The following is a 22,658-nucleotide window of genomic DNA, read 5'->3' as shown; positions in this document are numbered from 1 at the left end:
GTTGTAGCTATGGTTTTACACCTCTGGGGTAATGACGCCGCCTGCTGGAATTTTTGTGAAGTGCAGGGCGATCACATTAAAAAGTCGTCTGCCATTCAGTTACTGCAACAACTGCACAAGCAACTAGCTAAGCTGTTAGCCACACGGCACAGCACAGGGGTTTTCCGGGAATTTACAACAAGGAAGAGTCGAAGTCAGCCAGATACTTATGTTTGATGTGTTCTGTAAATGAATCACAGCATATTATCGCTGGCAGCTGGTAAGTCTCTTGAACTACACAACTGTTAGCTAGCATGTTAGCAGTTGGAAGTGGGTTAACGTTATCCAATCCTAACCTATCAAGGCAAGCTAGTTAGCGTTGTGTGTACATACTGGGACGTTAAATTGCTCTTCTTTGGCTAGTTACTAGTGCAGGGAATGTGTGTTCATTATTTCCCAGTCGAGACGTTCAGTGATAACTAGCTTTTGCACGTTGACTTGCAGCACTTGTTTGATACCCAAATTAGCTAGCCGACACCGTTAGCCTGTACTGCTAGTTTAACTTATTGCTTACTCTCAGGAAAAATTATAGTCGAATGTGGTTTAGCTAACTAACAAAATAGCATACTGGCTTCCAGTTGTCAGCCACGTTACGTTCAATTACTATGGGGAAAACATCACGTCGAACTGTTAATCACGGCTGTTTCTTGTCTTGTCCATTTGTACATAAAGAATATGATTCAGGAACTTAAGTTAATATTTCAAATCGTGTAATTCATTAGATCAGGTTGGCACATCCTACAAGTGATTCGAGATTGCGTGGCATGTGTTGTAATTTGGTTGAGGAAGGCATAAGGAATAATATGAGAACTAATTATTAAAGTTAATATTGTAGGCTACTGAAGTACCTACTACGCGATGTTTTGAATAGCGGATCTCAATGTTTCTTAAAGGCGTTGAATCTTGTGTGAGGTGTGTACTTCTATAAACAAGGCAACATAACTTACTTTTTCTCATTACAAGAAAACGTAGGCTAATGTTTTCCAGTGCACACACAGTCAGTGTACTTGGTTTGTCTGTTCTTCCACGTTGGCATCTGTGACCATTGAACTTTTGCTTTATTAGTTGTGTGTACATTTAGGGCATGTCGCCAAGCAAGGTGTTGTGTTACTTTAGAATGAGGCCATTCACAGACCCGCCCACATATTAAGTTGAAGCACTCATTCATGCTTACTTTGAATATTTAAGCCTCTAACTACTTTGTGAGATTTTGGTGATGGTACATGAGCAACGATTGACGTTGTAATAATGTAAAATTAAATAGTAAAATAGAGTGCGCCAAGGAACAATTTACTAATTCTGTAGTGATATCCTCACCTGATAGCATCGAATTATTTCCATTGTGGATTAATTTATCTTTTTTTTTTTTTTTTTTTTTTTTTTTCCAATTAGTAATTAGTCTCAAAAATGCTTAAAAAGATAAGAAAAGCAAGTAAATCTCAGCAGTTGGGAAGCATTACTCAGAAAATGTTTTGTATTTTTATCGAATTAATGATGAAACAATCAATTATTAAGATTACAATTTTGATTTTCTGCCAGTTCACTAATGGATTAATCAAATAACTGTTTGAGCTCTTGTGCCATCCACACTAATGGCGGAGTTGGTAAATATGCCAACAGTGCTGTGTGTGGTTTACAGATTTTACAATACAGATTTTCAGATTACAATTTCATATTTGTCAGATTACCTCTCACTGCTGTTTGGAGCCACCACGTGTCATCCTAAAATTGAAATTCACTCATTAACTAGGCTACTTGTCCTCATGTAAAATTTGTATGTTGGCAAGTGCAGCTCCATATAAGCCTTCCCTAACAACTGAAGTTACAAGGAACTGTTTTTGAATTTCAAAAAGGGCAAAAAATAAGAAAGTATTCCAAACAGTTTATGAAACATATTCCAAGTGCTCTGAAAAAATTGCACTGTGTGCAGGTCCAAAAGCCCAGTATTATCTGTTGTGTGGTGGAAGAGTTTCTTGTCGCCTCCAACTTCGGAATTTTAAGGTTGTATATACAGCTGTTTGCGAATTGGGTTTGTTTTTGGTCAGAAGTAATATGGACCCTGAAAGAAAATTACAAAGTGTCACATCATAGCATCTTGAGTATCATGTAAAATTCAACTTTCCCATCTGTGTTTATCTCACATCAGTGCTCATTTTTATATATGGCCATTCATTTATCTTATCCTGGTCAACTGTATTTCATTGAATTTAATAAAAGCATATGAATTGGCAGATGACCAATTTGTGGTTGTAGTCTATACGCATTAATTAGCTATGGCAAGATATGGCAGCTGCCATACCATGGAATCAGGTTTATGCACACAATATGCACTCATTCAGGCTTATTTGCCAAAGAGAAGAAAGTAGACCTCTGATAGGTCCATAATAGCCCTGTTGGTGAGTAGCCTGAGTGTCAGTGAGTGAAATTGTTTTTCTGCATGATTTTCAGCAGAGTGTTATGGAAGCATCATACCCAGCTGCTTTAGATAAGTGCCTAGCAGACTGTACAAATGATGACCATGATTGTAGTTTAGGTGTTTTTTTTCTGGTAGGTCTAAGAAATGAATTCATAGATGTGATTGAATACTGTAATGAGCCTGCGGGGATGGGCCTTAGAGCAGTGAAACTACGATCAATTCTCTCCTTTTGTGCCAGATTTGCCTTGTTTTGGTTTTGCTGTATTTTGAATACTCCTTGGCTATCTACTACTAGGCTACTTTTACTACTTTTTTTTTTTTAAATTCCAATTTTAAGGTATTGTTTTTTGTAATATGTTGGTAATTTTCTTCTAATAAAATTTTAATTTTTTTTTTTTTTTTTTTTTAAAGAAATCAAGTGAATTTACTGGAGTTTCAAAGGATGATCTCAAGTCTTCCACATCATAAGTCCAAGTCAAAGATCGGAAGTCTGTCATTTGGTGACTCAGATAGTTTTGTGATACTTTAATGATCCCCATGTAGAAACTTTTTGCCTCCAGGGACGTCAGAGGTCAGGTAGACAGCAGCAACCCTGAAGCTGGTAGGGATTCAAGCAGAATAGACGCTTGAACCCTTGAACACTAGCCCACTGGTTTTCAAAGTAGAGTTCAGATGTCCCCCCTGTTAGAAAAACATGGGCAGCTGAAGCCAACTGTAGTCTCACCGTTTCTCAGTATGTGGAGTTTTAAGTTTGATGGAGACTTACAAATAAGAAAGTTGAAATAATAACAACTCAAGTGGTTTTGTGTGTATGGGTGTAACCATACTGAGATCTGCTGTTGGGCAGTTGGCCTTAAAGGCGATCAGAGAATATCAGTGCCCAGAAACATGATGTCTTTGTCAGAACTCAACGGCAGATATTCTGCCTCATTGCCAAATAGAAGGATGTTACATGTTTATAGTTGACAGTAATGTATTAAAGCTGAAGTATTTATATCCAATAACTCTAGCTCAGCAGTTCTCAGCTGGTGGGCTGCAGTTCAGTGGTGCTTTTGTTTTGCATTTTCATCGCTCAAAGTAGCAATTTTGAAATATTTTTGAAAGAAATGAAGGGATTCTCATTGAGCTTTCAGAGGCTTTAACAGTGTGTGAAAGCACTGTGGATTACTGCACTTCTCATTTTGCAAGATTAAACTGAATGGCTTTTAAATTAGCCTATGTGTGGACAGTGACTTAATGACAAAGAGGACCAAGTGGACCAAAAGGCTACCACCTGAGAACCACTGATCAAAGTAAATAATCATTGCATTGCTCATTTTGCTGGATATTAACATGTCTGTTTTGTGTTGTTGTTGATGTTCTGTTTAGATCCAGAACTTGGATGTTTGCCTCCTCCTCCTCACTGGTCTTCATCCTCCCGTTCCTCTTCCAACTCAGCCTCACATCCTCGTGTGGCGTGTGCATGTCTGTATCTGTGGCGTGTGCATGTGTGTGTGTTTTTGATTGCGTAAACACGGCTGTTTCTATGTGGACGTGAGTTTGTTGTCGCGAGGTTGTGTATGCTGTCACCACCCCACCATGTTCCTGTGTCCCTCGGTGCTCCAGCTCTGTCTATTGGTGGGTCTTCACCTGCTCTGCCTGCTGCTCCTCCTCCCAGACTCCTCCCTGTGTCTTACGGTGGCCAAGAAAGAGCCCAAGCCAGGCCATGCTGTCGTGCTGGACCACTTCACCACAGCAGACGAAGCTAACTGCTCCAGTGCATGTAAGTCTGGGCCCAGGATTCATTCATTGCCGGGGAATAGACAGACAGTATGCAGAAGCATGAGAGGCACACACCATCTGCATAGCAACTGTGTGCACGCGGCGTCCAGTGTCCACAGAACCATAAATCGGCCTTAAGAACAATATAGGATAAAAGAAGAACACTGGCAAAGATGTAACAATAATATGTCAGCATCCCAGTAAAAGCAGAGTAAATAGTGGTTTAAATAAAAACAACAGTGGGTCATACAAAGGTAAAATTAAATTAATAGAATAAATAATAAGAACAAGGGTGTGATATAGTAAATCTACAACAAGGCTGTGATATAAAAATTTTAAATGTTTTTTGAAGAGGCTACTCACATTACCTTGTTTGTACCGTGCCCAAGCACGTTTGTCCCTAAAATCGGGATTATTTGACTAGTGTGATCGCTCCGTTCCGTGCTTGAATACAGTACACTTCCCCTGCTGTGGCACGGGTGGAGGGGGTGTGCTGCAGTACGGTACAGGCTCTCATGCACGAGCACATGCACGGTCATGCACGCAGCGCGCGAACGTGGATGCGGCGTAAATCATACAGCCCTCCTGCCTCCGCAAAATCATTTAATGCGCACAGCGCGATTAACTACGCATTGCGGCATTGCGCAATCAGTAATCAACTGATAATAATAATAATCAACCAGATCCAGCAGACCTAACCGAGTGGCCACGCACACCGTGCGGTGCCGACACCAGAGAGAGAGAGCCGGGTCTGCTAGATCAGGTGGGTCAACCACGGCACCGCACAGTGTGCGTGGTCACGTCCACGAGAACAGGTCTGCCAGATCTGACAGGTGCGGCGCGCACACAGACTGTCACATATAGCAGCCAGCTGACATGCCGCTCCGGCTGTCAGTTGGACGAAGAAGGGGGAAGTTACCTCCGAAACTGTCAAGGTAAATAAACATCCCTTAAAAGAAACAAAAACGTCTTTCAGTTAAAAGGAAGACATGATGAATATATTTGAACTGTATCGATTTATAATGAAGTCAGGCCATGCGTGTGTCGTATTTCAACGTGATGACGTGCATACCAGGGGCAATCGTGCTTGGGCGCCTTTGGGCTTTAGGTGATGTGAGTGCAGGCGAGCAGGGGACTGGGGAGGGGGGCATTTTTGCATTTCGGAGCAAATGGCCCTAATGTGAGTAAGCCCGAAAGATATTGACTTGGCTAGTCTCAGCTCATCAGGCAGTGAGTTCCATAGCCAAAGGGCTCAGACACCAAAGGCCTGGTGGCCCTTAGTAAAGGGAGTGACTGAAAGACCTCTCTCTGATCTCAGGATGCACTCAGGCTTGTAGATTTACAGTATGACTTTGGGACTTATTCCGTAATACCTTAAAAGCAAAATTTGGAAATCAGTCCTAAAACCTACAGGAAGCCAATGCAGTGAGGCACAGATGGGAGTAATGTGATCACATCTCTGGGTATTTGTCGGGAGTCTAGTGGCTTTATTTTGAACCAGCTGGAGGTCTGAGATGGCTTACAAGGAGTTGCAAAGTCTATCTGTAAGATGAATGCATGAATTACCTTTTTAAGGTCTGCAAATTAAAGAAAATACGGTATTGATCTGAATATAAGATGATATTTTTTCCATTGAAAATGCCCTGAAAAAACGCCCTCGTCTAATATTAGGGGTCTAAGTAAATACACATGTATTGTACTTGCATATGTTCCGTGCTTGAATACAGTAGGCTACACTTCCCCCGCTCTGGCACGGTTGGAAGGGGTGTGCTCCAGCACAGTACGGGCGTTCATGCACGAGCACATGCATGGTCATGCAAATCATTTAATGCGCAGCGCGATTACCAGCGAATGGCCGCGTCGCGCAATCAGTAATCAACCATGTTGTCTGTGTCGCTGTCCATGGTGCTGCTGCAACCGCGTATAAGCAAAAGTTGATTTATGATGAAAGGTATATATGACAGTCTGTGTGCGCCGCGCACCGGTCAGATCCGGCAGACCTGACCGGTTGAATGTAGCAGCCAGCTGACATGCCGCTCCGGCTGTCAGCTGGCCAGAGAAGCCAGAGAAGGACTTTTCGTGGTCCAAAAACTGGTTGATTCAACCAGACTGACAGGAGTGTGTGCAATTTGTGAATGAGAAACGTAGTGAAGGCCTGCCCGTTATGAGGGCTGTGATGCAGCAAAAAGCACCTGAAGTTGCCACAGAGCTCAACATACCCCGCACTGAGTTTAAAGCTAGCATGGGCTGGTGTTGCAGAATGTCCATATAAAAAGTATTTCCAAAAGAGGGGTCGTCTTAAAATCAGGGTCGTCTTATATTCAGATCAATATGGTACTTAATTTTTGCTATAGTCCTCAGTTGGAGGAAACAAGATTGTATAATTTTTGTTACTTAACACGGTTATTTTTCATTAATAATTTTCTTTTTGTGTCAGTATCCTGATAACCAATACCAATAGTGGTATTCATAAAGTGATGTATTTTGTGTGCATGCATGTTATGTATGTATATTTTAAATGCCATTTTGACCTGTAAAAATTCTGCTTTACATCATCAGACTTTAAAATTTCAGTGGAGTGAGGCAGTTATTTTAAAGAACATTAGTTTGGGGGGGAACTCCACCTCAATGGCAGGAGGCTATTAGCATTTGGAGCATCCAGACAGTATCCAGCACTCAGTAACAATGAGAGCAAGATAGCACCACAACTGTCCTACATAACTGCTAGTGGGGAAGTGAAATAATATATTTTTTAAAATGGGTGAAGTATCCCTAACTAACAATGTCACATCGCCTTTAAATAGTGCGCATCCATAAACAACCTGTACATCAGTCATCATTAACAGTGTAAGTACATATGTACACATCAGAATAATCAATTCATATCTTGATGATTAACAATACTCCACTATGCTGTCCATTTGCAGGAGTTCTAGCAGCTGAGAGTAGCAAACCCTCATGAGACTGTTGCTTTAAGTTAAACATGCAGTATGCACTTCTGCCACTAGATGGTATCAAACACAGCAAGTAGTTTGTAAACTCTTTGTAAAGCCACACCTTTGTCCCTCCCTGTCTCTCCCCTCCACTAAAAGCACATGGAGGTAAACCCAGGACAGATGTTGCTTAGCTAATATATCTCAATCCGATATATGGCTGTGGCTTATGAATTAGTTGTTTGCAGTGATAGCAGTGTGTCCAGTGGAAAATAACGGTGATCATCGAAAAAATAACCTGATATTGGCCCTGCACTCATGTTAGCTGCCTATCTTTGTGTTGGGTACTTTTACATGTCTCCATAACTGTCACTGTTTAGACTGTTACTAACATAAGCCAGTTTGGAGCAAATTACAGAATTTAAATTTTATGGTATTTTATGTTTTATGATATTTATGATAATTTTATGGTAATTTATCTGAATTTTATGGTAAATTTTATGGTATTTTTGGCTTATTTTCAGGTAAATGCTTCTAATTTGCTGATCACCTTTCTTCCATGTTTTTCAAATTAATTAAGTGCATTTGCTCAGGTTTCAAAGGCTTAAACTACAGTGGGCTGCTACAATGTAATACACTGATGGATGCATGCATAGTGTAGGCTAAAGTCAGAATGAATACAGTGAACAGATTAAATATTCATTTTAAAGCCTTAGTTTGCACTATAACATTTTCCAGACTATCAATTTTTTTCTAAAAAAAATAAAAGTAATTTTCCAAATTAAGGTGTAGTGGCACCTTTTGCATCAGCCGTTTTCCAAAGCACTCATGTTCTCTTGCTCACACTACTTTAGAAAGTGCTGATACGGGGGGAGAGAAAGAAACAGATCTAGAGACATAGATAGTGAGTGTGAATTAGAGATGTAAGATATGGGAGTTGTCTGTCTGCTCAATATCATGCTCCTCTCTTAATAAAAGAACTAAAGCCATATGTCCTCTTGGTCTTTTGCCTAAATCACATCTCCTTACTTGGCAGAGGTATAATTTCAAAGCAGCCATGTGGCTCTGATTTAGGATGAAAGGGGCCGCGTGTGTGTGTGTGTGTGTGTGTGTGTGTGTGTGTGTGTGTGTGTGTGTGTGTAAGTGAGAGAGAGAAAAAAAGAGAGAGATCCATGCAGTTCCTCGGCCTACCCAGCCAAACCCCTTTTTCTTTTGGTGTCTTTTTTTGTTTGTTTGTTTATTTTGTTTTTGTTTGTTTTTTCCCCCCTTCTGTCTGTTTCCCTTCATTGTCTCTGTTGTCATGTCTCTCTCCCTGTACCCCCCCATATCAGAATATGTTTTATGTTGTAGCCTAAATAAATGTAGCATCTTTCTGGCTCCTTGAATCTAGTAGAAGTCAAGTTGCTTCAAGTTGCTGTAGTCATCAGCCCAAAAAAAAAAAAAAATGAAACTGTGGTCAGTTTAGTCATCTGCCTGATGGTTACTGTATATGTGTGGTGTGACACACACAGCTATAAATACCAGTATATTCAGCATTCCAATGCAGAGGATTTTGTGTGTGTGTGTGTGTGTGTGTGTGTGTGTGTGTGTGTGCCACAGTGTATGCAGACACACAGGGAAAGTTTAGAGGCAGAAGAGGAAAGATAGAGCAAAGTCTTGTGTGTACCCCTCTGTATATATATACCCTCCCCGAGTGTCCCTTTCTCAACTTTTGCCTAACAAGGGAATCCTGGTGATTTTAGCCCAGAATCACAATATTGTTTGAATAGTGAATAGGCCCAAGTCACGGCAATGTCTCTTCAAACTTTGGATGCTGATGACAATGATGTGATTCTGGGCTAAAATCACTAGGATTTCCTTCTTATTAAATCCCATAGTCTAAGAAAAAACAGCTTTTAGTTTTTTTTCTCATAAAATTGTGACTTTATAATATAGATTTTAGTTTTTTTCCTCATAAATTTAAATCAATCTCAGAATATTCAGGGTTTTTTCTTGAAAATTTCTGACTTAAATCTCAAATTCTACGTTTTTTTTTTTTTTTTTTTCTCTGAATTTTTTTTCCCCTACAGTGGCCCTAATACGCCATGGTAGTTTTTTCACCTTATCCATAGTACGACAAATAAAAATAAACAAAACAGACAAGACCAAAGCATGCACTCCCATTTTTATAGATAAATTGTTGTTTTTTAGGTGGTGGAGCTAAATAAGGATGAACTTTGCGTAGTTACTATGATTTTAGTGCAGTTTTAGACCAGTGTCTAAGCTATTCTCAAGGATTCTTCACCTGTTCTTTTAGCAACTTGTTTCTCTCACAAGACAATCACTACTGTACTCTTTGGCCCATGCCCAGTGTCCTCATCAGAGAGAGGAGAGAGCAGAGAAACAAAGAATGAGGATATGGACTAGAGAGGGAGGTTTTAAAAGGGACATTGAAAAAAGAAGACACATCATGAGGTATCATGTCTCGATATTGAGACTGAGATGTGCTTCTTCACTATGTCTCCCTTAGGCCGTGTGTGTGTGTGTGTGTGTGTGTGTCATGGTTGAAAGGTAACATAAGCAGGGCTGTTTTTCCCCTCTCCATCTCTGGCTCTGTCTACTCTCCCAGATCAAATGAAAATGATGTAGTCTTAAAACAGATACCAGACGTTGAGACTTGATTTGAAAGGCCAGACCTTGTTGTGACATAAGCATGTTAAGAGCTTCTAGGAAAACTGAAAAAAACTTTACTTGAATTCTGGTTAGTGTTGATTCTACAGCCGGGTTTCTCAAAAAGGGAGTTGTATGGTACCAGCATTGAATTCTGAGGCATCGAAGTGTGTCAAATTATTGGATTTGCAGAGTTTGTTTGAACATATTCATATTTCTAGTGTTCTGTTCAGTTTTGAATTGTTTACTCAATTCAGCATGATTAGATTAATTCATTTTTTCACCAAGCAAGGTGACAGTGAGGTTCTTTTTTTCAGGAGTGGCTTGTTAAAACTCTAACAAGAATGGAAAAAGACAATTACATAGTCATAAAAAAGCAAAGGTTTACATACACTAAAAACAACAAATTACATCGGTAAAACACTTTTGTCTTTTGGCACTTTTGGCAGTAACTGTTCCTTGGGTCAGCAAACTCTTGAGTTTACAAGCCCAATAACTTTTAAAATACAGGGCTTCTGTCAGAGAAGCAGTGAGGCCAGAAGCAACTGTAAATGTGGGAAGCTAACCATGGCGACACATTGCAGATTTTTCCCCCCATTAGATTGTATGTTGATGAAATACTAAATTACAAAGGGTTGTTGTGTGTAACTGGGAAATAACTAGCTAGCACAAGCTAATTTAATAATCTGAACTGCTTTTTTTTTCAGATTGCAGACTAGCCCCAGTTGAGGGGAAATGTGGCAAAACTAGCCTGCTGGGCTTGTGATAAACTTCATGAAACCCAATAAAAATGAACACCCATTCTGACTAATCTATTCATAGAGGTCTGATAGTCCTGTGTTAATCAAGTGTAATTGTAAAGGATTTACAAACATGTACCTCACAGAAGTGTCATGGGGTCACAGAGCACTGACTCCAGCATTGCTGTGTCTGAATTCACCTCCGTCTTTCACTGTAGAATAATACACAGCCACTCTGCAGTTCCTGCTTCAGGTCCTGCTATTTTTGGTTCCAGCTATGAAACAACTTTTCGGAATGCAAACTAACTTATGTTTGGTTGAAATAGTCAGAATGGTTCAAAATTAGGTTTGTGAACCAGAATTTTCTGATGAGAATGATTGATGTACTTAACATGGGGCGACTGTTCCTTCAGTAATTCTAACCATAAAACTTAACTTTAGTTAGATAGGGACTCTACTTGTCAATAAATGTCAGATTTTATGTTGGGTTCACTTGTACTCATACGTGTCCCATGTAGAGCACAATATTCAAATGACTCACAAAGAAATATGGGGTACCCAGCTGTCACTAACAGTACATTCTTACTTGTAACAGGTCTCTTCAGCCCAGAGTGCCATGCCAATGGGTGGTATGTCTTCTGGAAAAAGAGCTCCATCTGTTTCCTGATCAACTGTTCAGATACATCTTCCTGTAAAAACATTTCTGTGGACAGTGTCCTGGCACAACTAGGTAGGTTTACAAATGAGAGATGAACACAGGGGATCAATAACGCATAATATTGTGTGTCTTAGCAGTCAAATGTTCCTAGTATGTATTTATGTGCTTGGGAAGTATTTATGGATCATGTTATTGCTGTAATCTTTGTTTTTTGGATTTTGGTTGTCATTGTTTTCTGACGGTCATGTACTTACTCAGAAATTATCGAACATTCAAAAACAGTAGTATAATTTTGGCTAAACGCGTTATATCTTTAATACTAAAATGTGGCAAGTGGAACCAATAGAGTGTAGAGGCATCTCTTCTCTCTGAATTCACCTATCCCTTTGTTGAATTCATTATCAAGTAAAATTGAGCAGAGTTGATGTGCTTCGGGTTGACATTGCACTTGAATACTTTGTGATAATCTACACAGAGCAACAAGGCTTGAGGCCAAGCATGATGAGACTATAGTCATCAATGTGGAACCGCTGTTACCCTCATTTCTATAAGGTTTGCATGACCTGGATGGGGGGGAAGACAAATGCGCTGATTCCTGTCATTACAAGGCACTTGGGATAAATAGCACCCTCTTTGGCTTTGATCTTTTAGGGGCCTAGATTATCAAAATGGAATGTGCAAATGTCATAAATTCACTTAGTATCACAAAACGTGGAAGTGTTGCACTAGTGATGAATATGGAAAACACAATTGAAGCTGCACCTTTTGCTAAAAAAGTGGAGACCACTTCTGTCTGTTTGTGTCTGTAATTTGCAAAAATGGTAGATCATACTGTCAAAGCTTTAAATGTCCAGCTTATTGAATAATACAATTAGGGTTAGACTGGTTTATCAGTTTTTAATACATTTGGCCAATACTGCATGTTCATTACATATCAGTCATCAGTCAGTCAGGTTCCTTCCTGACAATAAACTTTCTTCTGCTTTCTGACCTGGCGAAAGATGGCCATCAGAAGGATATGGTCTGGATTTAGAGACAATGGAATTTCTGGTCCTGACTCATTTGCCTAAATGACCCTAATGAGAATCTACTACCTCACCTCAAGTTTGTAGGAGATTGATATTTATCTTCAGTATGTCACTCTTGTCAGATTGTACTACCTCATAATCAATTTCATGCTTTTGGGACTGCATTTGTGCACACACAATAGAAATGCTCCCTTGCAGGGATGTTTTTCTGCTCGCTTACAGTGTTCTGTGTGCTTGTTTGATGGCTTTGTGCTTGTCAGTAACTTTAACATGCACATGCATACTTTCTTCATGCACAGTGATATTGAGAGCAAATAAAGACCATAATTACTTGGACTGATTGAAAACACCGCAAGCCCAAATGCATTGTGAAAAAGTCTACATGTCCCAAACCTGTGCAGTTATGCCACAATTATTTCATTTCACCTTTATTTATTCAGGGAGGGCCAATTGAGAGCAAGCTCTCATTTCCAATGGCGCCCTGATTACAGCACAAAACAATTCAATACACATTACAATACAATCAATAATAATATGCACTCAACAAGCACATAGTAAAATCAACAAACACATGAACATTCAGAAATCATGAAGTCAGCAAGAATGTATTTGAAGTGATTAAAAGGAATCAGAGAATCCAACTGAAGCTGAGACAGCAGATTATTCCATTTAAAAGGAGCGAAATAACTAAAGGCACTCTTTCCTACCTCCATTTTAATTGCTGGGATATTAAGAGCTAGTGAGTTTTGTGCACGGGTGGGGTAGTTAAAAGACCTGAAGCTCAGTAGGCTTGTTAAGTAGAGAGGAAGTTTCTTAAGTAATGCCTTATAAATAAACAATATACAGTGTTGCTCCCTTCTCAAAGCCAGAGAAGTCCAACCTACATTCTGGTAAAGAAGGCAGTGATGGGTCATGAACCCATCACCAGTAATAAATCTAATAGCAGAATGATAAATTGTGTCAAGTGGTTTAAGAACAGAGGGAGAAGCATGCATGTAAATAAAATCACCATAGTCTAAAACTGATAAAAATGTAGCAAGTACTATCTGCTTCCTACAGTGCTGAGGAAGACATGATTTATTTCTATAAAAGAATGCCAGTAAAGGTTTCAGCTTTTTTAAAAGCTCTGCAACATGTAAATTAAAAGACAATTTGTCATCGATCCAAATACCCAAATACTTATAACAAGAGACCCTTTCCAAGGGAGTCCCATCTGCTGTGGCAAGGGTAAACTTATTTAAGTCAACAGTACGTTTTTTTGTAAAAATCATGTACTTTGACTTTCCTGGATTTAGGACCAATTTAAGATTAGACAGAGTTCTTTGTATAATGCAAAAATCATCTTGAAGATTATGTAGAGCTAATTCAACAGATGGAGCAAAAGAATATATGATTGAGTCGTCAGCATATAAATGAATTGAGCTATTCGTGATACCACAATTAAAATCATTGATATAAATAGAAAAAAGCAGAGGTCCTAAAACCGAACCCTGCGGTACCCCTTTGTATATATTTAAAAATTCTGATATGAAACCATCACCAATCACAGCTTGGGATCGATCAGATAAATAATTCTCGACCCATTTACAAGAGCTGTAATCAAAACCAATATTATGCAAACGCTCAAGGAGGATAGTATGGTCAACCGTATCAAAAGCCTTAGAGAGGTCGATAAAGAGGGCAACACAATCAAGTTTGCTGTCTAGTGCTTGAGCGATATCATTCACAACCTTAGCAGTAGCTGTCACAGTGCTATGCCCAGGCCTAAAACCAGACTGATAAACATTTAAAACTGAAAATTCAAATAAAAAGGATCTAATTTGATTGCTTATCAAACGTTCTAAAATTTTTGACAAGCAGGGTAATTTTGAGATTGGGCGATAGTTATTCAGTTCATTTGCGGGGCCACCTTTGTGCAGAGGAGTTACAAAAGCTGTTTTCCATATATTAGGAATACAACCAGTTAAAAGAGTTAAATTAAAAATGTGCAAAAGGCTATCAACAATAAAGGGTGCAGCTAGTATCAGAAGTCGAGTGTTCAACTGATCAGCCCCAATAGGCTTCCTAGGATCCAGACTGTAAAGAGCGCTGAGAACTTCAAGTCTAGTAAAGGGTCTAAAGGAAAACTTGTGGGGACTGGTATTTGTAAGAGGGTTAGAACTACTGAGCGGCCTAGTGGTATGAGAGATATCACCTGCAGCAATAAAATGTCTGTTAAAAAGATTACATTGTTCATATTTATCAGAAATGGAGATGGAGCCATGAGAAATCTGAGTGGGTAAGGAAGAGGAGGGCTTATTTGAAAGAGTTTTAATTGTTCTCCAGAACTTAGATGAATTACCAGAACAATCAGATAAGGATGCGACATAATAATGAGATTTAGCGTTACGTATAGTTACAAGACATTTATTACGAAGGTGACGAAAATATTGCCAGTCGCTAATTGAACCTGAGGCACGAGCCTTATTCCAAGCAGTGTCCCTGGAATGCAACAACTCCGCAATTTCCTGTGAGAACCAAGGGTTGCATCTGTTCTTTATTCTCAATTTCTTAAAAGGGGCATGTCTATCCGCTACTGAGTTAAAAGCTTTAATAAAATTATTTAGAGCGAGGGTAGGATCCGAGGCGGAAGTTATGAAAAATGTATCAAAAGAAGAAATGTCAATTAGAAAATCCTGCTCCACAAACTTTTTAAAATTCCTCTTAACAATTAAACCAACTAAATTATGCCAACTATGGTGCCAGTTTTTCATACAAATGCTGCCTCTTTATCTTGCCAGATATTTAACATGGTGTCAGATGTTAACACAAAACTTCCTGGGGATATTCTTGATGTATTCACATTTTGTTTATTCAAATATTCGTTCATTCATTCATTCATGATTCTGTTCATTCAGACTTTGACTGATTTTTTTTTTGTTTGTTTTTTTGTTTGTTTTGTTTTTTTGCCCAGGTGAAACTGATGGTGTCCGTTACAACTACAGAACAGCCCAGGATTCTTCAGATTCCAATTCCACAACTGAGAAACAAATCCGGCAACCACCCAATAACACCTTGTCATTAAATGACTCTCTGCCACCACCACCACCACCACTCAGTAAAGCAACACTGACTGTCAACTCTTCACAAACCCAGCATCCAGGCAACCAGTTATCAGACCAGCCTGTGTTATTGCCTTCAACACAATCCAGCAAACCAGCAATAAACTACCATCCTGAAGCCTCCCTGCAGCCTTCCAAACAGCCACTTCCACTGTCAACCACAGTCACTCAATCCACAACCATTCTCCAACCTCGTCATGACAAGGTTTTAACTAGTTCCCCAACAGAGGCTGCTAATAGTGGATCCACCGCCAAGATTGCCACTAATAAACCTTTAACTGCAAAGCCTGTGAGTACTGCAGCTATACACACCGCACAACCAGGAAAAAATACAATAACTGACGCTACTGTCACTGGATCAGTGGCTGCTCGAACACCACCAACAACATCAACAAAAACAACAGCAACAATAACATCAACAACATCAACAAAAACAACAGCAACAATACCAACAACACCAACAACATCAACAAAAACAACAGCAACAATACCAACAACACCAACAACATCAACAAAAACAACAGTAACAATACCAACAACATCAACAAAAACAACAGCAACAATACCAACACCAACACCCCCAGGAACATCACCAGCAACTACACAAAAAACTACCACACCTACTACAAAAATCACATCCACAGTTAAAACAACCGTTGTCATAACGAGTGTCCCAGCTTTCAAGGAGCCAGCTTCATCATCATCATCATCATCATCACCAGCTACACAAGAACCAAAGGCCCCAACTACTGAGATGCCACTAGTTCAATTTACCTCCACTTCACCTGTGGGGACCCCTGCAACAACTAGTCATGGTACTGGCCCTAGTGCTTCCACGACTGATAACAACCAAGTGGTTGCGAAAGGAACCCGGGTTTCTGTGGTAGAGGTTGCTGGGGATGCTTTGACCAGCCACCTAGTTGACACCGCTTCTTTACTGGCTGTCCTGCTCTTTGGGCTGCTCTTCTTCCTGGTTACAGTTGCGGTGTTTGTTACACAGGCCTATGAGAGCTACCGAAGGAAGGACTACACACAGGTTGACTACTTGATTAATGGGATGTACACAGACTCTGGGGTTTGAGGGAGGGAGTAGGCTAAGCTCAAGAATTGAAGGTTGTGTTTAGTTTGGCGTTAGCACAGACTCAAGAAAGGAAGGTCAGGTCATGGTTTTTGGGAAGATAAACCCATGAAGTCCTCCACATTTTCTTACAAATTGTGTCCTGGGTTGGTATCAGTGATGTCAAATTGAACTAAGACCAAGATGATGCAAGATTGGCTGGATGATGCTGATGTGGTGGTTTGAATTTAGAAGATGGTCCAGAACAACTGTATTATGGTTTGGGCAGAGTCCAGATTGGAGAGGAGTAAACTGATGAACAGCTCCTTGAGAAGATATGGAACAAGCACTCCAAAACATGGCCATGAATATATTTCTACCGTAGTTGTCCCACATACTGCTTTGTGCTTTATCGCTGTTCCTTTTACCAGACAAGGGGACAGTGAGGTTTTTTTTTTTTCAGGCATGGCCTGTTTAGACACTAACAAGAATGGAAAAAGAAAATTACACAATCATGAAAAAGCCAACCCCCTTCTTTCCAAGGTGGATGTGTATTTTTTTATGAAAAAGAGCTGACCAGAGTAACTAAACAGCATTCATTGTTGCACCTTCTTCATTGTTCTATTCAAAAAGATCAAGAAGCAGTACCAAGGAAAAAAACTCCCTCGGTTCTGTAGAAGTAGTAGAACTTTTCTTCAGAAACCTATGTGAGTTTTTACAGATACTCCAGCCAGCTGAATACAGCAGAAATGTTTTTCCAACTTCTCTGTGCATTAAGTTTCCCCAGATGTGGCCTGGTTGTGTTGATGTCTTAAGCTGGTGTTTCAGGGCCAAAGCATATACGATCTGGTGTGGCCAGAGAAAGACCACCATGTGAACCTAGTCAGTCAGTGAGTTGATTTTGTGTTTTTTAAGTCTGTTAACATTGCTAGGACTTGTTTTCTGCAGTGTGCATGTCATGGTGAAGAGAGGCTTTGTTTAGTTTAATGTTTTTGTTTGAGGAAAAAGGCGGTTTTGATTGGGTTTTCACCAACTGCCCTTTTAGGTTATGATGACGTTAAAAGTATAAAGATCTGGCCAGGGTATCAAAACAAACTGTCACATTAAGTCCATAATGAAAGTGAATCAAATCCAGGTCTGTTACATTAATAAGGCATAATGCCCCCCTCCAGGAACCTGATTACCAATTTCAAAGATTTCAAACAATCTGATTCTTGCCAGTTGAAACAAGCACAGCTGTGCATCCCCACCCTGATTCCACTGCTGTGCAGTTGAAGCATATTTAGACTTGGATTGGGACTGGTGGAAATAACCATACATCACTTTTGGATTCAGACTTTTTTCCACAAAAATGTGCAGAGTATTCAAAACAGCAAGGAAGTATCCAGCACTAATCTAAAACGATCATCTCTAGAATTCAGCTTTTGAAATTGGTGATTTATTGAACCATACTGCATTAGCATGTATTTAGCATCTTAGTACTCTACTACTACTACTTGAGAGTTAAACCACATAATTCTCAGTTGAAGAAAACACTGGCTGAAATGTCTGTTGTGAAGCTGATGGTGTTAGCAGCCTCCCCAGCAGACACAGGTCATTAGTGTAGACCATTGGACCAGACCAGCCTGTTTTTGGTTTGAGGAAAACTACATTTGTGTCTTAAATTTCACTGTCTTAGTTCATTTCAGTGTGTCATTTTGTTTCATTATCTTATCATTTCATTCACATTCTTGTGAGCTGTTTTCCATTATGTGTCATTTTTTCTGCCATTGTTATTCCTAACAGTTTGGGCTGAATGTCAGTGCGCAATGTTTCTGTGATGGAGTTTAACTGTGAATCATCGGATCAAGGCCATATACGTATTGTTATGTTGTATTTCTGTTCACAATGAATGTTAAACTTAAAAGGAGAATGATTATATAGAATAACTCAGAACATATTGGAAATTAACTGTTATTTAGACTGATACTTTGGCTCCTGGGTATGTGTGTCAGTTATCAGTTATTATTGCATAACTCATATACACAAACTCTGCATAGCTTAACTTGATACCTCATGCAATTCCTCAACTGATGAAAATCTTTTTTTCTGCTTTCCTTGTTTACATGTTCTATTGTATTAATGAGGAACATAAAGCTTTAGTCTTTCATCCATTTGCTTTTTGACACATTTTGGAGACATTGCAGACATCCCTGAAGTTATGTGCAGCTTTATGTTAATGCCATCAAATTGTTAAAATCCTTTTTTCTACCTTGTTGTAAAAGACAGGGGCTACAGAATACCTAGAGTTTGTTGTGGTCACTGTGGAGAGAGACAGCAAGCCTCTCAGCAAGACATCGGCACAAAGCTGTTAAGATGATGCTGAAGACAGCTCCAGGTGTGACAGCAGCCTCCAAAGGTTATGGTTCAGTTTACATTTCACAAATTTTTGCAGGCACTTTGATTGCATATTGTATTGGTTACTTTGCCAGCAGCAAATGTGAGCATTTTTTTTTTTTAAACGAAATGATAGATGCCATTAAAACAAAATTAAACTTTGGTGTAGTGGTTGGTTGTATAGTTGCCTGGGTATGATATGAGTCCACATGGTGGTGAAATATCCTCATTAGTTGCTCTGTGCTCCTGTTGATTGCTATTTCAGAAAACTATTTCTGTCTCTCCACTCAAAGTGGTGCCCAAATAACACTTTTGGCACAAACAAATGCAAACAAAGTAGATTATGTCAATATAAAAACAACATATCCCAGTCACCATTTTAATGTAGTCACAATTGTTTGTGAAATCAGGCTATATCAATCCAACTCTCTACCAAAGTTCAATTTTGCCGCAAGGATCAAGCATAGAAACCAGCCCGCTAGCTCATGACTTGCCATGTTCCACTGCTGATGTAGAATTGGTCTCAATTTATTTGATACCATGTAGAGATGACAGAAGTACTACCAGAAACATATTAGATGTTCACTTGTTGAATTTTCCCTAGTTTTCCTCATCAAGCATCTACCCCGTCATAGGAGAAAAGGTTTGCTACTTGTCCTGCGTCTACCATGAAAACAGCTTGCTAATTTTTTTACTGAAGTGAAGTGCCATTATGGAAACTTTTCTTTCCCATAAGTTCACAAGCATCTGGTGACGAAAATGAGTCAATTTCAGCAAGTCAGGGCGTCCTTTTGAGTTGTATCTTGGTGTGGAGTGGATTACTATTGCTTTTTCTCTTTTCTTGACCAGTTTGTTTTAGTTGACTTATTCCATGTGTTTAATGGGTGATAGAAAATTGCCAAATAATCACTAAAGCACATTATTTTGTGATTAAAGCCAAGGGAATTGTGTAGCCATTATCAGTGAGTGACTGACTGAATGACTGGAGCAAATTGTGTCCCACAGTATGCAATATGACGGGACACGTTGGTCTTTGTTGACTGTATGTAAAAGCTCATACTGTAAGAAGTACTCTTAATGCACTAACTCTGAACATTTCAGTACCAGCAAATACCAGAAATAGTAACTGTGTGGGACACACCATATTAGAAAGCAAATGTTTGAACAGTATTTTTGTCTGTTCCTGATGCATACTGTTGTATGCATCAGTATGCATTAAGGCTTGACCAATGTGGGCTTATGACGACTGAAGACCTTACATTTGACCTTTTCATTCCTAAACATTTTAATAAGTCCGCTTTTCCCACAAACTTTAATACACCAGTTAATTAAACTATTTTAGTGTTACCAGCGCTTTAAGAAAGGGTGATACGCCTTACCAATATGGTAGTAAGAGAAACTGTGGAAACATTACTGCTGTTATGCAAATAATTAATTGATCAGTTTAACAAAATGTGCAAAAGAAAAGGAAAATCAAATTTCATCGCAGGGTTCATAGACTGTTCTTACATGACTTTAGTGAAGAAAGAACCCTCATCTCCAGTAGATGACAACGTTGGCCTGATATATATCGGTCTAACCCTACTAAAGAATATGAGCTTATAGACATAGATCATTAGTTAGACTGGACCAGCCAGGTCTTTGTCTGTTTCTTTGACTAATGCGTGACTGACAGTTAAAATCCACTTTTAAATTGCTTACAGCACGTTCCTCCTACGATCTTAGCCAGTTTATTCAATATGTGACACGAATGAGCTCTGCTGAAACCAGAACCCAGAAAACCCAAGATATTAATCTGTGACGTCAACAAGAGACAAATCCTGGAGCCACTCCACTGACAATGAATTGCGGACTACAAAAGTTGAAATTTTGACATTTGAGTGTACAGCATCTAATTGTATTGCTAATGCAACATAAAAATCATGATGTGATCTGTCTCTATATCCATACAGCCTGTTTCCCATTCACTGTCAGGGGAGCAGTTTTAGGGAATTGGTTATTGATGACCTTTTGAAGGAATTCCTGGCTCATCAGTCAGGTATTCTGTATTTCAGTCAGGCTTCTTCATCTTCACAAATGTATACTAAGCTGTCCAAGATCTAGGAATATTGGTGGATTTTTGTGTGCAGTAATTTTGATGTGTAGAATGAGCTTTTCATAAGGAATGAATACGGGGCTGAGAAAGAAACCTGCCATGTGCCAACTCAATGTTGTATTAATGCACTATCAAAAGATATTTTTACTTGCTGAAAATAAATTATGAAAGAACCAAATTGATCTGTTTCATGTTTCGGTCAAGAAATGTTCATCTAACCCATAGCTGTGAGATACTGTGCATTTACAGTACAGGAGAGCCTGCATCAATCAACATAACAGTGAGCATAGCATCAGATTTAGCCAGGAGGCCAGTTTCTCTCTCTAGACTAGTTCCCCAGCGACTGGTTTCACAGAGCTGGTTTCTCACAAATCCTCCTCCACCTCAGGGGATTTTGAAAGGATCATGAGCAGTGCAAGTTCAAGTTGGCTTATATACTGCCTGTTTGTAAATGCTCAAATATTTTTATTAGTATGCTTGCCATAGCCAGCATTGTTAATCAGATAGAGAAATGCACACTAATATATTTGCATGCATATTACACAGTTTTTCCTGGAAGCTTTGGCAAGGGAATGGGAGATGTTTTTTTTTTTTTTTTCTCCCCACAAACATTTGTAGTATAGGCTCCTGTGTTGTTTTAAAACAGACTCATTTAGACTCAACCTTTGAATTTTGGCCCATAAAGTTGCCCCTATAGGATTCTTGTAGCACTGTTTTGGAATAAATGTACAGTAATTACTTATATTTGTTTTGGATGAACATTAAGGCCAAATGATCAGTATTGATGATCTAAGCATTTTTCTAGCAGTTAAGTTAATTCTCAAGCAGTGGTGGCCTATTGCTGTTACAGCAAAATTGAACTTCACACAATCAACTAATTCCCTTGTAATTTCACTACATCCATTTAAGTCCACATGGTGGTGAAATCTCATTAGCTGCTCTGTGCTCCCCTCAGGTGTTAATTCACAATATAGTACTTCCATCTGTCCATTCACTTCCAGAGCTTCAAAACTAATGCTTTTAGCATAGAAACAAACACAAACAAACGGGATTATGCCAGTATAAAATGCCAATTTTCTGCCATTTACGCTCTCCCTTACGACAGTTCTTTTTTTTTTTTTTTTTTTTTTTCTTTGGCCTGCGGAGCTTTCCTCCAATTTGCCTTTTGCTTACCAGAAGTGAGTTTGACTCTAAGTGGTGCAATTTCATCAATGACATTTAAGATTTTACAGTTAAAAATGTCCAGAAGGTCATTGGCTGACAGTAACAGAAAGGAGGGCAACATGGAGTCCGCCTGAGAAAATGCAGTGCTACCAAATTCATTGATAAATTGTTTTTTTGACTATCTCAGACCTAGTGCACGTTTCCACTATGACGATCAAATCAAATAAAACACAGGAATGATCCAATTAGGCAGCATCAAGGACCATGACATTAGAAATATTGAGATCTTTGGAGATAACCAGGTCCAGTGTATGCCCTTGTTGTGAGTGGGCTGTTTTATATGCTAAAAAAAGTTTTTGAGGATCAGGGAAAGTTCTTGAGCATTTCTTTAATGTCTTTTCAACGTGCATTTGCATACATGTATAAAATGAAATACTGTTTCTTAATCAGTTACTCAAACAAAATACACACACACACACACACACACACATACATACAGTACAGGCCAAAAGTTTGGACACACCTTCTCATTCAATGCGTTTTCTTTATTTTCATGACTATTTACATTGTAGATTCTCACTGAAGGAATCAAAACTATGAATGAACACGTGGAGTTATGTACTTAACAAAAAAAGGTGAAA

At 39.2% G+C, this 22,658-nt stretch overlaps 1 protein-coding gene across 1 annotated transcript; it reads left to right on the top strand.

Moving 5' to 3' along the window:
* Positions 1–108: 108 nt before the first annotated feature.
* c6h11orf24 (chromosome 6 C11orf24 homolog) lies at positions 109–21,031 on the top strand. The gene is made up of 4 exons (XM_030053598.1): positions 109–259; positions 3,824–4,217; positions 11,134–11,268; positions 15,178–21,031. The coding sequence occupies exons 2-4, from the start codon at positions 4,034–4,036 to the stop codon at positions 16,404–16,406; spliced, it is 1,548 nt and encodes a 515-aa protein (XP_029909458.1). The 5' UTR covers positions 109–259; positions 3,824–4,033; the 3' UTR covers positions 16,407–21,031.
* Positions 21,032–22,658: the final 1,627 nt, after the last annotated feature.

Source organism: Myripristis murdjan, chromosome 6 (genome assembly GCF_902150065.1).
Source record: "Myripristis murdjan chromosome 6, fMyrMur1.1, whole genome shotgun sequence".
NCBI classification, from domain to species: domain Eukaryota; kingdom Metazoa; phylum Chordata; class Actinopteri; order Holocentriformes; family Holocentridae; genus Myripristis; species Myripristis murdjan.
The sequence above is the reverse complement of the archived record's forward strand: the minus strand, read 5'-3'. Positions and strand labels throughout refer to the sequence as shown.

What these genes read in the sequence shown, in the direction of transcription:
- c6h11orf24 (XM_030053598.1), top strand. Translation starts at nt 4,034, where the DNA reads ATGTTCCTGTGTCCCTCGGTGCTCCAGCTCTGTCTATTGGTGGGTCTT. An exon ending in AGCTAACTGCTCCAGTGCAT is followed by an intron (nt 4,218 to 11,133) that starts GTAAGTCTGGGC and finishes TACTTGTAACAG; the next exon opens with GTCTCTTCAGCCCAGAGTGC. An exon ending in CAGTGTCCTGGCACAACTAG is followed by an intron (nt 11,269 to 15,177) that starts GTAGGTTTACAA and finishes TTTTTTGCCCAG; the next exon opens with GTGAAACTGATGGTGTCCGT.